This window comes from Cyprinodon tularosa, unplaced genomic scaffold (assembly GCF_016077235.1).
Source record: "Cyprinodon tularosa strain WSP-4 unplaced genomic scaffold, ASM1607723v1 ctg909, whole genome shotgun sequence".
NCBI lineage: Eukaryota > Metazoa > Chordata > Actinopteri > Cyprinodontiformes > Cyprinodontidae > Cyprinodon > Cyprinodon tularosa.
Genome location: NW_024039684.1, coordinates 216,890 through 234,161, shown reverse-complemented (window position 1 = coordinate 234,161; position 17,272 = coordinate 216,890). Strand labels below are relative to the sequence as shown.

The following is a 17,272-nucleotide window of genomic DNA, read 5'->3' as shown; positions in this document are numbered from 1 at the left end:
AAGACTATATGCAGAAGGAAATATTTTTTTCCTGGTTGAAATTTAGTACTTAAATCTATATCTGTGTTTATAGTAACGTACAATTTATCTATGTTGTACTATCCTTAATAAACAGTTTGTCTTCTAACATCAGCCGTTTTATTTCATCCCATTTTGCCACAATTGGCAGTATGGGATGAAATAAAACCTGCTGTAATCTGTTCCCCCTGTCTAAATCAGGCAAAAAAGGTCCCAGCTTTTTCATTTTTGGCTTATAAGCATCTTTTATGATGACAACTAACCCCTGAAACCTTGGAGTTGATTGACCTTTATTTCTTAAAGTTATAAGGGGGGAACAAATTATAGCAGGTCACCTGCCGTAATCTGTTCCCCCCTGTCTAAATCAGGCGAAAAGGGTCCCAGCTTTTTCATTTTTGTAGTTTGGCAGTATTTCGGTCATGGCAAGTCGGACCAAAAACAAACCACAGTCATCTGGAAAATGTGTCGGGAACCAGTGAAAACCAGTCTGATAACACAACCAACTTTTTTTTTTTATCATCTCAGCCGCTCCCACCCGCAGGAGTACGAGCTGTGTAGGCCCCGACGCGGCTCTCCTCCGAGGAATCTTCGGGAATTTCGGGAAAATATATATATATTTTCAGTTCTGGGCAGTTTCCCACGGAGTTGTAACAATTGAGATAAAAATGCTGAGGGGCCAGAAACTTCAAAGTAATAACTCAGGTTAAAGCAGGAAACGGGGGCGGCGGCGGTGGGGGGGCATTTATTTATTTGTTATATTTATTTTGGTCACTTTTCTGGTCACTTTAGTTTATTCTTTGTCAGTATTTAATAACATAACTCAGGTCTCTTAAGTTATTTTTCTTTAAAACAATTCTGTTATGGTTAAAAAAGTTGGTTAAATAAAGATTTAATTCGAAGTCTGTGTTTGTGTTTTTTATTAAAATTAAATCATTTAGCAATATTATAAAAAGTCCAGGCAGAGCTGCACATAAAATATGGTTTCAAATCTTTTCAATAATTATAGATATCGATCAATATGCATTTTTTTTTTATCGATAAGCTTTTTTTCTATATCGCCCAGCCCTAATCTATAAATCATTTACAAAACAGAGCCCGTGGTCTCCCCATATCTGACAGATCTGACCGCTCTCTTCTTTTCCAGTACGGACGGCAAGTCCGAAGGGACAAAGTTAAATTCTTCTTCTTCTTTTTTTAAGGCGGTTAGCAAGCAACTTATTGATGCGCGTTACCGCCATCTACTGGAATAGAGTGTGGATCGGGATGCTATAAATAAATTCTCCCATAAAATAAACAAACAAATAAATAAATACCATTATAATAATTAAGGTAATAAATCGTATATTCTTTCTATCAATTTCGTTTTTAAGGTAATTCATTAAAAAAAAAAAAAAAAACATTTAGAAGTAGAAAGTTTGTCCAAAATATCTTGTATATTTAATTGCAATTTATTTTCTTGTAACTGACAAACTAAAATCTTTCTCTCAACAGAATATTTAGAACAGACTAACAAAGCATGTTTTACTGTCTCTTCTTGAAAACAAAAATTACAATTTCCTGTTGGATGTTTTAAAGTTAAACATTCATCTGCATTCCACTTGATAAAATATGTAGTATATAAAACTCTAATCCTATATTTTACCAAATAGTAATATATTTTTAATCATAATTACTTTTTTTTTTTTTTTTTGGAATTAATTTACAAAAAAAAAATGTTTGTTTCAAGTGCCTATTGGAATGTCGGAAATAAGAGTGTAGTAAAGGAGCACATCTTGCTTCATCGATGTATAACTACGCTTCAGAGATATTATTTATATTTCAATTCCTCTAATATCCTTCCTCATGTAGGTAAGTGTTATCGAGAGAAAAGGTTTCCATCTATAGCAAACCAGATCCCAGGCTGTGATTCCGAAAGACAATCATTTTACATTAGAAAATACATTTAGGGAGGAAAATCAAATGTTCCCATTAAACAGAGTAATATTAATCATTATAATATAACATAAGTAGTACTCATATATTGGAGGGGTATCAGTAAAGTAGTATTTTACCTTTAAATTTAGAAAATAAAATTATTTAACTTTATTTATTTAAAATAAAGTTCCAGGCATGATCACTAAAGAGAATTAAATAATTTAAGTCCTACTATAATGATGTTTAAATACAAACGGATAAGTAAAAGTTGGAAACATATTTAGAAGGGCGTAATTAGAAGTTTTTATGATTAAAAAAAGTGTGTTCAGAAGGAGCAAACAAATGCATCATTTATGTAAAAAAAAAAAAAAAAAAAAAAAAAGCATAACAATTAAGGCAAGTAGATGCCAGACATAATCTTAATCACTTCAAACATTATTTATTTGGGGTCAAAAACAAGTTTAAAACTTCTGATGTTCCGTAGTCATTTACTTTCTGAAACTTAAAACACTCAAAATCTTCAGTTTACCAATTAAATAGAGTGATATTTATTAGACATCTCTTGTAGATTAGACACACATTTTTCACAAACAGTATCTTTTTTAATGATATGTTGCTATGTACAAGTATTAAAATATGTTTTACTTTGAACAGAATTTTTGATTTTTCCATTTTAAACTAGAATTAGTCTAGTTATTATAAAGTAAAAATCTGTTTTCTACAAAAGATGTGATATCTGAGTCCGAAACAAAAGAGTATAGTGCTAAGATTATTATTTCTTTGTTACAATCTTTCTATGGTTTTTGCAACAGTACCCTAGCCTCGTGAGACCATCCTGATCTCGCGAGCTTTCAAGGTTTCACTCGCAGATCAGTCTGGAGACTCTCCGTTAAAGAAAATTTGGAGCCGTTCACCAAACGAACGTCCAATCAGCGTTGGCTTTGAGGCGGGTTGAGGTGTGACGCAACGAGAAGCGCGACAGTTCAGTCTAAAGAACATGGCGGCTTCAGCCGATGAAACTAGCGTTAGCGTGGCTATCGAGCAAGTTTTATGGGAATTCCAGAGTATTTCTTCCCTGAAAGAAGAGCAAAACACTGCTCTGGAGGCTTTTCTCAGAGGAAAAGATGTTTTTGCTCTTCTCCCGACTGGTTTCAGCAAGAGTTTGATCTATCAATTGGCTCCTCTTCGTCGTCGCTCTGTTAGTACGTCATATGCTTCGTTGATCTGATTGGTTTATTTGGCCCGTCTATCACCAACATAGGCCAATCAGCTAACCAGTATTTTCGCCCCTTCCCAAAATTACTTCAATGGAAGGTTTCCAGATGGATATGCGGAGCAAATCCATCTGGCAGAGTCAGGTTAACAGTACCCAACTAATATTAGACTTTTTGACACGTGTGTATACAAAATGACAAATAAAACTGTCTAAGTCTAAGTACCACACTAATATGGTGGCATCAGTAGTGTGCAGCAGCTCTTGATCTGTTTCTCTGCCCTCATATCAACTTTTGTCCCCTTGTAACCAACTTAGAAGGTAAACTGCTTGTGATTGGCTACTTTTCAGGAAATCCCGCCTCTACTGTTTCCTTCCTAGTTGCCATGGAGATAGAAAAAACAAACATTTGTGTTTCTCCCACTGCCTAGCAACCAACCTATTGGGATTTTAAGACAAACTTTCAGTTTTCCCTGTTTTAAGACATCCAACATGTCTTATTTCGATCCAACAGAAAATGTGCACAGTAACCTAAAGGAGGAGGAGAAAGTAAAAAAACCAGTGAGGTGAGTAATTTTATCTGAGTTTCTGTATAACTGAGTCTGGTTACTGTTTGCTATTTTACTAAGATGACTGTTAGTTAACAAAGCAGGATTCTTTATATTTAACCATTTTAAACTATGGAATTAATGGGAAAAGACAAATGAGCGTTTGTTGCGACGATATACCCATTAAATAGAATATAAATATGCCTTTTTTTTTCTTATTTTTACAATTGGAAGATTAAAAATGAAACTTCTACTACAGGAATGAGTACAAATAAATGTACAAAATAAAATCTACTTAAAAAAATATATAGAGCAGGAAGCTGGCTTTTCCAGTCCTGCCCCAACTTTTTGAGCATTTCATCCTAATATTTTAAACTTTTAGGGCCATCCAAGTACCGATTGAGAATATAATTAATCATATGGTGTTTTTTGATATGTTTTTTATTATTTGACTTTGTAAAAATAATAATTTAGTAGAGGTTTGACCAGTGAAATCAATCAACTTTTATCTGCAGCCAAACAAAGGTTCCAGGCACATGTAGAATCACAGTTAGGCAATGTGGTCCTAAATCAAACATAACGCTTTGCACTGGTACCAGAAGTGGGATCATGGTATTTGCTGATTACTTTTCTTTGAATGAAAAATTAAAATACAAATTTGAATATTTTTATACATCTTTAAAACCAAAGCAGACAAAAAAAGTGTATGTTACTTTGGCCCCAAATGTTGTCATTTAATAAAAAGTTAGTTTTTTCCACATAAAATCTTAATAAATATGGATTGTGACGTTGTGACTGTCACTATGTGTAAAGCTGCTGCTACACTACAATTTCCCAGCTTGGGATAAATAAAGTAAATCTATTCTATTCTATTCTATTCTATGATTGAAGGGCTTTAATGGTTAAGTGGTTTTCTGAAATCTCCTTTAAAGGTATACAGCCAAGCACAGCCTAGCTGCGATTATTGAGTCCAAACAGAAATATGCAATGAAGACGATGGGACCACCTAAAGTGGAACTCCCGTCTCCAGATAAGTTCCTCGAAAAGCCTTCAAAGCAGTTTAAACCTCCTGCGGGTGAGTTGCTATACCTAAGGGTTCCTAAGGGTTTGTCTTATTAATGGGAATATGACCTGTGTCTGCTTTTGTTTTCTATTCGACAGAACCTGAACATTTCCACAAGCCTCCAGCCCCTTTACGGACCGACAAGCCACATATTAGGATCCAATCCAAGAAGGTTTTCTCACAGAAAACCGATTTGGTTAAAGTGACGCCTAAGCCTTCTTTCATAGAAACAAAGAAACAGCTTCTGGAAAACTCTGACCTTATCCCCAAATACATCAGAAAAAAGGTATTGTCCTTAATGCACCCTTTCACTTTGCTCTGTTACTTTCTATGGGTAACTTACCTGCCTGATTATTTCTCTATCTGTGTCTATTTTATCAGTAGAGCCCATTCTATATTAGTTTTCTATATCATAGAAAGTACTGCTTACTGTAACTAGCTTTTCTGTGTTCAGCAACTGATGGAGCAATTGTAACTGTTATCTTTTTGTTCTCCTTTTTAGTAACAGTGCTTCTGTGGTTATCTGTACATTTTCCCCCAAAAAAACTCCTCCTCACCCATTTTTTCTGTGTGTTTATCTACTTTCTGTTTTGAGACAGCACTGGTGTTATTGTTGCTTTGCTAACTAAACATGCACTTCTATAGAAGAAGTAAATCTGGCCGTCCATTATGCATTCACAGCACGGGTGTAACTTTCTGAAGGACCAACAATTTCCGCTTTTTTCCCCTTTCCGCTCATTTACTTTAGCCAAGGGTAACAGAGGTTGGGTGCAGCTATCTGTGTTCAGATCATTTTCAGTCAGTGTTTTTTTTCCCCTCTCTCATGCTGCTCCCGTGTCCCGCCTCTCGGTGTAACATCGTTGCTTTGAAACATGTGATTTTTGGTCGCGTTTAGCTGCATACGGAGCAGCTACGTGGTTGGAGGAGAGACACACAGCAGCACTCATTGAATATTAACCAGCAGCTACTTTGATGTTTGAGTAAAAGTAAAAATATTTGCCACCGAAAAATCTGTTCCTTAGACACACAGAGCTTTTTTTCGCAGAAAGGGCAACAGATTGTAAGTTTAAACAAGTTAATATTATAATGGAAGAAGCTTGAGAAAGTATAGTTGGTTCTTCTTTACCAGTTAAAGAAATCTTGGCTTCTCAGAGGACCATGACTCCCAGTTACAGGTTAAAATTAACATGTTTTCTTATCAGACTGCAGAGCTTTTACATACCGTAACATTTAGTTTCTGGCATCATTATATTAGTAAAGAGGTTCATAAATCTTTTTAACAGAGCACAGAAGTAGGGAGAGCTGCAGATTTAAGGTGAAAGTGATTTACTGGGATATGCAACATGCAATAAAATATATCTCCAAGTTTACCAGAAAGTTTAAAAGAAAAAAATATGCTTTCCTATATTCAAAATGCAGTATATCCATATTTTTCTGGATAAATGGATGCAATTGAAATTTTACTTCTAGAGATGCATTATATATCAGTTTTGGAATTGGAATCGGCTGTTATTATTATTTTTTTTAAATATGAATGTTTATATATATATATATATATATTAGGGCTGCAACTAACGATTATTTTAAAAATCGATGAATCGGCCGATTATTTTTTCGATTAATCGATGAATCGGACAAAAAATATTTTTTATACTAACCTCTTTATTCCAAAATAAACATTTTAGACAGAACAAGCAAGCACACAAGTACAGGTTGCTCATTAACTGTACTGGTGCAATATGAAAAATAAATGTTTGTGTTAAAACTACGCAAACTTACATGAGAAATGTAGCTGTACATCCACAAAATATAGGCTACTTTGTTTCATAAAGCGCAAAAAAAGACATTTTTGTTTTTAAAGCCCCTAAGGGGTTCAAACAATAGGCCCCCCCATTTCAACAACTGAGTTTTTTTAGACTAGAAGAGTTCTGCCTTTTAAGCCAGGAAAGTATAGCAGTTAAAGTTGCTACTTGAGAAAATACTTAACCATAGAGATAAAAATAGCCCTGTGATTCAAATTATAAATTGTATTTGGAATAAAAATGAGAGACCTAGGGGTGCTAAAAAACACATCCTCCAAAGACAGATATTTACAGTGGTGCAAAAAAGTATTTAGTCAGCCACCAATAGTGCAAGTTCTCCCACTCAAAAAGATGAGAGAGGCCGGTAATTTTCATCATAGATATACCTCAACCATGAGACAAAATGAGAAAAAAAAAATCCAGAAAACCACATTGTCTGATTTTTAAAGAATTTATTTGCAAAATATGGTGGAAAATAAGTATTTGGTCAATAACAAAGAAGCAAGATTTCTGGCTCTCACAGACCTGTAACTTCTTCTGTAAGAGGCTCCTCTGTCCTCCAGTCGTTACCTTCATTAATGGCACCTGTTTGAACCCGTTATCAGTATAAAAGACACCTGTCCACAACCGCAAACAGTCACACTCTAAACTCCACCATGGCCAAAACTAGAGAGCTGTCAAAGGACACCCGAAACAAAATTATAGACCTGCACCAGGCTGGGAAGTCTGAATCTGCAATAGGTAAACAGCTTGGTGTGAAGAAATCAACTGTGGGATCATTTATTAGAAAATGGAAAACATACAAGACCACTGATAATCTTCCTCGATCTGGGGCTCCACGCAAGATCTCACCCTGTGGGGTCAAAATGATCACAAGAACGGTGAGTAAAAATCCCAGAACCACACGGTGGGACCTAGTGAATGACCTGCAGAGAGCTGGGACCAAAGTAACAAAGGCTACCATCAGTAACGCACTACGCCGCCAGGGACTCAAATCCTGCAGTGCCAGACGTGTCCCCCTGCTTAAGCCAGTACATGTCAAGGCCCGTCTCAAGTTTGCTAGAGAGCATTTGGATGATCCAGACCATGACTGGGAGAATATCATATGGTCAGATGAAACCAAAATAGAACTTTTTGGTAAAAACTCTACTCGTCGTGTTTGGAGGAGAGAGAATGCTGAGTTGCATCCAAAGAACACCATACCTACAGTGAAGCATGGGGGTGGAAACATCATGCTTTGGGGCTGTTTTTCTGCTAAGGGACCAGGACGACTGATCCGTGTGAAGGAAAGAATGAATGGGGCCATGTATCGTCACATTTTGAGTGAAAACCTCCTTCCATCAGCAAGGGCATTGAAGATGAAACGTGGCTGGGTCTTTCAGCATGACGATGATCCCAAACACACCGCCCGGGTAACGAAGGAGTGGCTTCGTAAGAAGCATTTCAAGGTCCTGGAGTGGCCTAGCCAGTCTCCAGATCTCAACCCCATAAAAAATCTTTGGAGGGAGTAGAAAGTCCGTGTTGCCCAGCGACAGCCCCAGAACATCACTGCTCTAGAGGAGATCTGCATGGAGGAATGGGCCAAAATACCAGCAACAGTGTGTGAAAACCTTGTGAAGACTTACAGAAAACGTTTGATCTCTGTCATTGCCAACAAAGGGTATATAACAAAGTATTGAGATGAACTTTTGTAACTGACCAAATACTTATTTTCCACCATATTTTGCAAATAAATTCTTTAAAAATCAGACAATGTGATTTTCTGGATTTTTTTTTCTCATTTTGTCTCTCATAGTTGAGGTATATCTATGATGAAAATTACCGGCCTCTCTCATCTTTTTGAGTGGGAGAACTTGCACTATTGGTGGCTGACTAAATACTTTTTTGCCCCACTGTACATGGGAATGTAGCATATAATTAATTGACGTATTACTGATCTTGCTGGATTTTATGCTTTACTTCCATAAATTGCAGGATCTTCTTTACTTTATCTTTGCCAGAAGATTTAAACTTCAAAAGCCTTGCCCTCATAATTTGCAAGTTAATTTATTTATAAAGGCTATTTTAATTATTGTGATCAATTTGCACCGTCAATCCCGGCGCATGCGCGCTTCATTTGCAGTCTGGACGCTGAAACATCCTGCGGCTCTGACTGCAGCGCTGAGAGGGAGAACTGGGTTGGGATGGGGGGGCGCCCCACGGCAGCAGCTGCTGCTGCAGGACAAGAGTAGGAACGATACATGCTTTGACGTGAGAGTCTCCTAAAGCCGCCAGTGACACCGTAAAAAGTCGCCAGATTTGTCGCTAGTCGCTTTTTTTTTTTTTTTATTGTCGCTGGAGGGGTCTGAAAAGTCGCTAAATATAGCGACAAAGTCGCTGAGTAGGCAACACTGCGCACCTGCAGCGCTGGCTCGCTCTGCCGTAATTTTTTTTCTTCCCCCGTTTCAGTCAAGTGGCAGTGATGACGGCGGCGGCGGATGACGCATTAATCGCGCGACACAACTAATCGATGATGAAATTCGATTTCGTTGTTGCAGCCCTAATATATATATATATATATATATATATATATATATATATATATATATATATATATATATATATATAAAATGCACTAAAAGGCATTTCTCTAACTATTTATAAGTATCAATTGCAGTGTGTTATGGTTCTCTTGTGTTCTCAACAATAGGAAAGCATTCAATTAATATATGTTTCAGCTCATTTTTGGAAAATACAAAAACATAATGAAAGCGTTGGGGTAAAATAACTGTAGGTCCATCAGCTCCCACCCTTAGAGTGTCCCCACCAACTTTCATCACAAAGTTTCACCCTTGGTTCACAGGACTTTTCATAAAAAGTAGACTCAAACATCTATGTTGAGCTGTGTCTCTCTCCTGAGAGAATCTACAGAGAGAAGAGTTGTTAACTTTAACTCTGAATATTTCTTTGTTTTTTTTTTTTTGTCGCCTACATACATACAGTAGCACTCCTAGCTCAGGGCTTGCTTATTTTTCTCTCCCCCTTGTGCTTTTAAAGAGTACCAACCTGCTGCTAGATGGTTTAGTTAAAAATTGGATTAAAACAATTGTCTATGATTCCCCTGAGTCTGAAGATGAGCAATAAAGATTATAGAAGGATTATATTAACTGCAAAATCATGGTTTTCAGAGCCCAGTTTGATACATAAGCAGATCGTGAAGCATGACGTTTCTTCAATCTCTAGGATTATGGTAAAGTACCTGCGTACTTGAAGCGGCGCACAGAAGCTGAACAAAAGGCTAGGGAGGAGAGGGAGGAGTGCGAGCGCGTTGTAAAGAAGCCGAACACCAGGGAAGGCCTACCAGAAGAGGACCTTCATGCTATACTAAAGGTTAACTAAATTTCCTTAGGCCCATGTAAAGTCTCCGATGAAGAAAACCAAATTAGATTGTTGAAGTCAAAGGGGTTTAAAGACAGAATTATGTCTTTTTTTAAATAATAGCCTTTGAAAAACCTTCAGGTTAAAATTTCTTTGTGTTTTTTTTTTTTTTTTGAAGATGCTGAAGAAGAAGAAAGTCCATAATAAATATCAGATCCCTGCCTATCTCATAAACACCGGGACAAAGAAAAAAGAGAAGATCTTTCTGGAAGAGAAAACGACACAACTGGAGAAGGATATCAGCATCTTAGAAAAGTTCAAAACCATCTACATTTCTCCAGCTAGCAGCTTAGATCTTCTGCCAGCTTCAGATACTTCTTCTGAAAATTAAAATGTTCTATATTTCCTGTTATCTCTAAAGCTGTGCTACAAAATAAATCTAACTTTACAGTTTTATTGCAGAGAAGATCTACATATTTTATTGAAAAAAAACTAAAACAAAGTTGTGTAGAAGCAAAACACCTTGTTTTCTTTAATTATTATTATACCAATATATGTACAAACACATATTAGAATTAACAGTAATTCAAATATACAAAGTGCATGAGGTACATTGAGGTATTGAGAATATCAGGTCATGATTATCTAAACATCAAATGACAAAGTGCATATAAAGGAGTGCAGTATGCTTCAGAATTAATGTCCATTTCATCCATCTTTCTAAGTTTTAACAAAATGTTTTAGTTTTGTTGCATTCATAGAAAATATGGTAAAGTGTGTTTCTTTAGCTCTGGGTTATATTTGGAGTTTCAGAGAGAAGCTTCTTAATTGTTCAATACAATTTTTTTGTCATATTTGTAGAGTATATATATATAAATCTAAATATGTCTCTTAAATCATTAAATGTAATATATATCTTATAGGTCATTCTGGATGTCTGATAAATCCTTAGAAGGTGTGCTAATAAAACACGATGCTTTAATATCACAACTTGTGGCCAAAACCTGAGCACCAAGGAATGTAAATGTGAGGGGGAGCTGGATTGGAATGTATGATAGCTTTCTAATTTAGAGACGAGGTGGCCGAGAGATTAAAGCCATGGTTTTCTAATCTGTTGTGCTCTGCACACGTGGGTTTGAATCCCATCTTTTTTGATAAGATGCTCTTCTACATCCTAGTGGTTAGAGCAGTGTGCTTGTGATCTGAGAACGATGCTTGTACCTGGTTCGATCCCCACAGCCTCCACTCTGAGTTCCAGAGCAAAACCCTTAATCCCACACTGCAGGGGATGGGTTAAATGCAGAGAATGAATTTCCCCATTGCGGGACGATAAAGGGATTTACATTTATTTCTTTTTTTATTGACATTCCTGTGAGCTGCAGGTGTGGTTACAACTTGTACACTGAACTGCGTGATGCTTTGTCATTTCTTACAAAGATTTAAGGTTTAGATGTATGGTATAAGATATATATTTTTCCCTTTTGGATAAAAACCGAGAAAACTGATCACTTTGTGTTTTCCTATTGAATCATTTCATCTAATTAGATATTTCAAATGTTGCGCTGGTTTATTTCACAAAGGATTCCCAAAAACTGGAGCCCACAGTGAAGATCTAAAACGTGTTTACAGTTAAAGTCATCCCTTTTTAAAATCACTCTTATTTCAGTCAAATACCGTGTCAATGTAAGTTGATGCAGTGGAGTATAACCCACACTTAAACTCACTTTATGATTTTAATCATATATTGTGTAATCTAAAGATAAATTACCTCTAAAAAAATAACAAAAGGATAAGATTCTTCTGATTAGTTCAACTAGATTAACATGCAGATTTTCTTTTAAATTGGACTTTATTTGACTTTAAAAATACAGATTAAAATCCTATTTCCTTTAAAAGACTAAGAAAGATGAAAGTTTGTCATCACTGGTCAGATCAGGGAGGAGACCATAGAAAATAACGGCGTCCGACATTGTTTTTATAAACGTATAGACCAAAGCAACACTGATTTTAGTGACCTTTGATTGGTGTTACAGGGTGTCATTACCACCAGCGTGAATAACAATCTTACTGTATTTAACCTTATCCTTAGCCAGCAGTTTCAGGTAGGATTTGATGTCGCCCGTTCTGGCCCCCGGCAAACATTTGACTATGGTCCCTGGTGTCTCTAACGCCACGTTTCTGACTATGGAGCTGCCAATCACCAGAGTGGGCTTCTCAGTGGGTGTGTCACTGAGTGGGGTAAATCAGTTAGAAACAAGGACGGGTTGGTGGTGACCAGTTGGCAGAGATTCACGACTAGACTTTCTTCGTATCGTCACCCAGTCACCTGGCTGCGATACAGTTAAAACCTTACACACTTAGTATTTATTGTGATAAGGAATTTACTTTTTTTTTTTTACAAAAAAGCGGCTGACTTTACTATTAGGAAACAGTAGATCTGTTGGTGTTTATTAAGGACTATAGGAAGTAGAATTAATTGATAATCGAAGAATTGTCAACTAATATGAATCATCACTTAGAGTAACAGTGATGAAAGTGCTACTTGTCCTGGCATCGTTTACTTTATCTCCTTTAGCCTGCAAAGACTTTTTGCAACAGGCCTAATCAGCAGACATAAACATGTTTGTACGCCACCTGCTGTCAGTGCTGAAGAACTGTCTGCATTGTCTGTTTCTAAAATATAGTACACCGTTTTTGTTATTATTTGCTTTTTTAAAACACCAATCAGTTATCTATATTCATGGTAAATGCAAAAAAATAAATTCATAATAAAAAATAAATAAAGTTAAAACAGTTTAAATAAATTTTACAATGAAGCCGAGAATTTAATTTAATTCATTTTATTTATATAGCGCCAATTCACAACACAAGTCATCTCAAGGCACAAAACCAGTTGATTGCATCGACTCATTGACTCTTCAGCAATCCCTCACACTAAGCATGCTTGTAGCGACAGTGGAGAGGAAAAACTCCCTTTGAACAGGAAGAAACCTCCAGCAGAACCAGGCTCAGTGTGAGCGGCCATCTGCTGAGGCCCACTGGGGTTCAAGGAGACAGAAGCAGACATAGAAAAAGAAGCATAGATACAAAAGGCAACTGTCAACCAGCTCCACAGGCGGCCCCGTCCAGGAAACACACAGCCAGGCAGACGAGCTCCGAGCCAGCTCCCATGTCAGAGGATGAAGAGAGCACATCCAGTTAGTCACAGTCAGAGAAACAGGACTACACTGGAAAACAGGCCAAGCTCCAACATCTAGAAACAAAGGTGTTGATGGCAGCAGCACAGCTGATATTTCTCTCCAGGATGGAGTCACAGCCAAACAGGAACAGACCAGATGAAGCTACTATGAGAAAAAGCAGAGAGAGCAGAACGTTAGAGATTGAACTAACAGATTCTGCAGAGCGGGAGAATAGAGATAGAATGAAGCAGAATGATGAAAAAGGGGTCCCTATGTCCTCCAAAAGTCTAAGCCTATAGCAGCAGAACTATAGAGATAGATCAGGATAACCTGAGCCACTCTAACTAGAAGCTTTATCAAAAAGGAAAGTTTTAAGCCTAGCCTTAAAAGTAGACAGGGTGTCTGCCTCACGGACTAAAACTGGTAGTTGGTTCCACAGGAGAGGAGCCTGAGAACTAAAAGATCTGCCTTTGATTCTTGTTTCCTTTCTGCCTCCTTAATTAGGATTATAATGTTGCCACATCTATAAACCTGATACTTCAATCTGCTTTTTAACATCCTCCAACAGGAGGTGATTATTCTCAATTTGTTTCAGTTATCCTCGAACACAAACGCTGCAAAACAATATTAGAAATAGTTTACATATTAAACCTGAAACTTTACCAACAGCTGCTGAAGATCTATAGAAAGGTAATTCTGAAAAAAACAACAAAAAAACTAAAGGAATCTGTTAAGAGAAGGAGCTCTCCATCGTACATTTGATCTACAGTTAAATCTTATTTCATCAAGTCTAAACAATAAAATGCACATTTTGAAGAAGTCCACAACATCTGGTTCACCTCTAACTCTGCTTGGTTGTAGGTTGAGAATTCAAATCTGTGCGGTTATCTTAACTATTTAACTTGTAATTTTTTGTCGAAAATATTTCTAAATCCAATGCAGCTTTATATTATTTTAAAAACTGATTAAGCTAAGAACAATATGTAATATTGTGATAGGCCTGGAGCCATGGATGTCTCCTCATCTGCTAACATGTATGATGTAATGATGTGGCAGACTGGACTTGTATTAAATGCTTCTCTAACTGTGAATTCACGAGATGCGAGCCCGGTTGGTACGCAGCTGCCTTCTGTAACTCTAAGCAACTTTTTTTGGTCTGAGTAAGATTACAATTTCTATCAAAATCTGTTGTCATGTCTCCTGGTTATTTTATACATATACGTAATGAAGTGTTATTTAAAGAGTTTGTCAGGAGTGATCTCTTTTCAGGAAAAAGAACCAGAGAGGGAAAGCTTGAAGGTGCAAACCCATAGCTTTCCATTAACAGGTATGAAAAAACGGTTCTTGTTGCTTTTAAAGTGAGCGTCCCATTGAGGTTGAATATTTAAAATACCCCATTAGATTAATGTTTGTTTTTTTATGGAAAAACCAGAGCACCTGGGGAAAACCACTTAGATAGACAGACACACAGACAGACGAGCCTGTAGTTTTCATCTACAGGCTCGTAGAGGTTCACTTTTGTCGGAACAGGCCCTTAAAAATGTCTCTAAATCCCCCAAAGATACTAGGTTTACAGTTTCGGGGTTTTGGAAGATGACTTCTTAAATATTTTACCACTGCAGTCTGAACTGGACAAACACTGTGTGATATCATGGCACTGTATAGCTCTTGATCCGAGCCAAACTCCTCTCTCAGTTGTTTGCAGATGTCTGTAACGACCTTTTTTACTAATTCTTCATTTTTACTCAGGTCTGCAAGTCTCTTCACTCTCTTTCCCGACATATTGGATAAGCTCTGTCTTATCTCTAGTGACGTCAGGGGTCCGCCTCTTTTCTTTGAACACCTGAACACTGCGGCCATTACAAAGAAAGCCAAATGTTTGTTCTAATCAAACGTTTCTGGTCTTTTCCTGGGCAGATCAAACGGTTTCATTTCAAAAGAAAAAACGGAATCACTAGAGACAGACGCAGACCGGGCAGCATTTCCCTCCGATGTACATGGGATGTCCTGTTTGCTGTCGGTCACGGTACTAATGGACCCTGATTCTTGGGAATGAAAAGTGTCTTGTTCATTTTGGGGTTTGGGTGTGCTCGGCCTTAGTTCTTGAAAAACACTGGCTTCTGGGCTGTTCGTTTGACTCGACAATGTTTCCACCAGATCATCGATCTCTGAGACTAAGCTGCACACTTTGTCTCCTTCACTTATCCCCTCTGTTTCTTCTATTTTTATCCAAAGAATGACTTTTCCAAGGAACAGCTTAACCTCTTCTTCAGTTCTGGCATAAAAAACTTCAGGGCAAATTTGGATCCGCCCAGAGAAGTCTCTAGTTTTCTTTAGAGAGATGACAGAATCTGACAGCCACTTTCCTTTTGGAGGAGATGGGATTTTACTATAATACTCCCTTGTGAGGTCTGCGTATATCCGATCAGTCAGTTCCTTTGCAAATTCTTGGATCATGTCACTCAGAAATGGATTTTCCAAAGGTTCTGCACACAAGACGTCAATTAGTGATTTGATGGTGTGATAATCTGGTTTGGGAATGTATTTTGTGTCCTTGTAGTCCAGTGTATCTGGGATGTCCTCTTCTGATGATGAATAGTCCGGTGTACATCCAGGGAAAATGATTTGGCTCCATTCACAACAGTTCAGCTTTACCAGTTTTGTGTCACCTGGAAGTAAAGCTTTCTTCAGAGAAGCCACCATGTTTTCAAACAGCCGTTTGACAAACTGGGAGAATTCAGGTTTGGCGATTGCATCTGAGTTGCCGGTTCTGAGCCTTGATCGGAAAATGTTTTTGAGGATGAAAACGATTTTTTCATTGTTAAAAGCGCGCTGACCTGAAGGGCTCTGTGGTTTTCCAGCTGAACTGAGTTCCTCTATGATCGTTTTGCTGATTTTCTCTGACAGTTCTGCTATTTCAAATGAATTAACCAATTGTTCTTGTTAGGTTTATTCTTTATACATCATGTGCATTGTTATTTTATTAGCCAGATTAGAGAGAGTGGAAGGCCTTCCTTCACATTGTGGATGTCGCTGTGTGTACGGAGGTCATCTAATCAGGACAGCCTTCGTGTCTTTAAGAATACACAGGATATGGGCACATCTTGGAGCCAGACTGATAGGAGAGCTACTGTATCTGTAACCCTGAGACAGAGAGGCAACCTGCATGGAGTTCAAGACATGGATGGCGTGTCAGTTTCTGATACGGACAGCTAAGCATCCTCATGATGCAACACAGACTCAGCAGGTATAAGAAGCAGGAGATGACGTTGTTCAGGGCTCAAACTTTGCCGGACGCTTGCGGACGTGATTTTTGAGACCACAGCTGTGCAGCTCTAAGCATTTTTCTCTGTCCTGTAACTGTTGGGAGCTGGAGAAATACCACCTTTCTCCAGCAGAGTCCGCCGTGGATCCTCCTGAGCTGAGCCTCCTGCACAGCTGCAGCCCATTCCATCATCAGAGGATCCACAGTACTTAAGCTGTCTTCAGACCTTGCCTCAACGCCGCAGTGTTGATCCAGTTGGTTAGCACCTAAGCCTAGCATCTCTGTGAACCTTTGTTGACTTTGAATCCAGACTGGATTCTAATCTTTGTCTCTGTCTTCCAGGAAACCAGTCTTTCTCCTGTGAAGCTCAGGAAGAGCTTAACCTGCCGAGCCTGCCCTCTGAGCCAAACCTGAAGCCTCTCTCTGAACTTCCATGCAGCTCTGGACCAAGAGCTGGAAACTCAAAGCCAAGGTCTACTCATTCTTAAGAAGTAAGACGCTGAAGCAGCTTACGGACTCTGCTGATCAAATCCTCTCCAGATCCAACAGCCTCCCTCTCAAGGCTTTAATCAAGAACTCTCAAGGTACAAATCTGAAACTGTCAAGAATCAAACTCCTATGCGCAACGCTAACTGAACTGTTTCTCACGCAGACTCCGGTGAACCAGTTTCCCAGGCCTGAACCAGAACCAGTCATAATCTCAGTGCTTGTGTCAATAAACTCTGTTAAACCTTTTACTCCAGTTTTCCGTCTCAGTGGTGTTCTGCATAATTGGGTCACACCAGTGAACCCATCATGACAGTAACGACCTGATCTGGAATAAACTCTGTTACTTTTTTACTCCTGTTTTTATAGTCCTTTTTATATGGTTTTACCGAGTTTGAGTTAAGAGTAGTAACTAACTTGCTCCCAG

General features: G+C 38.0%; 1 protein-coding gene across 2 annotated transcripts; it reads left to right on the top strand.

Annotated features, from left to right (window-relative positions):
- The first annotated feature begins 3,172 nt into the window (after nt 1-3,172).
- LOC119776104 (enkurin-like) lies at nt 3,173-11,420 on the top strand. 2 transcript variants are annotated; one of them, XM_038274343.1, is made up of 5 exons: nt 3,173-3,711; nt 4,626-4,768; nt 4,855-5,042; nt 9,781-9,927; nt 10,094-11,420. In XM_038274343.1, exons 1-5 carry the CDS (start codon nt 3,638-3,640, stop codon nt 10,304-10,306), a joined length of 765 nt encoding a protein of 254 aa, XP_038130271.1. In that variant the 5' UTR covers nt 3,173-3,637; the 3' UTR covers nt 10,307-11,420. The 2 variants fall into 2 exon arrangements, with proteins under 2 accessions (XP_038130271.1, XP_038130272.1); XM_038274344.1 differs by lacking the exon at nt 9,781-9,927.
- The last annotated feature ends 5,852 nt before the right edge of the window (nt 11,421-17,272 follow it).

Excerpts from the sequence above, each read along its gene's own strand:
- LOC119776104 (XM_038274343.1), top strand. The coding sequence starts at position 3,638 with ATGTCTTATTTCGATCCAACAGAAAATGTGCACAGTAACCTAAAGGAG. Across the intron at positions 3,712-4,625 it reads AAAGTAAAAAAACCAGTGAG|GTATACAGCCAAGCACAGCC; the intron begins GTGAGTAATTTT and ends TCTCCTTTAAAG. Across the intron at positions 9,928-10,093 it reads ACCTTCATGCTATACTAAAG|ATGCTGAAGAAGAAGAAAGT; the intron begins GTTAACTAAATT and ends TTTTTTTTGAAG.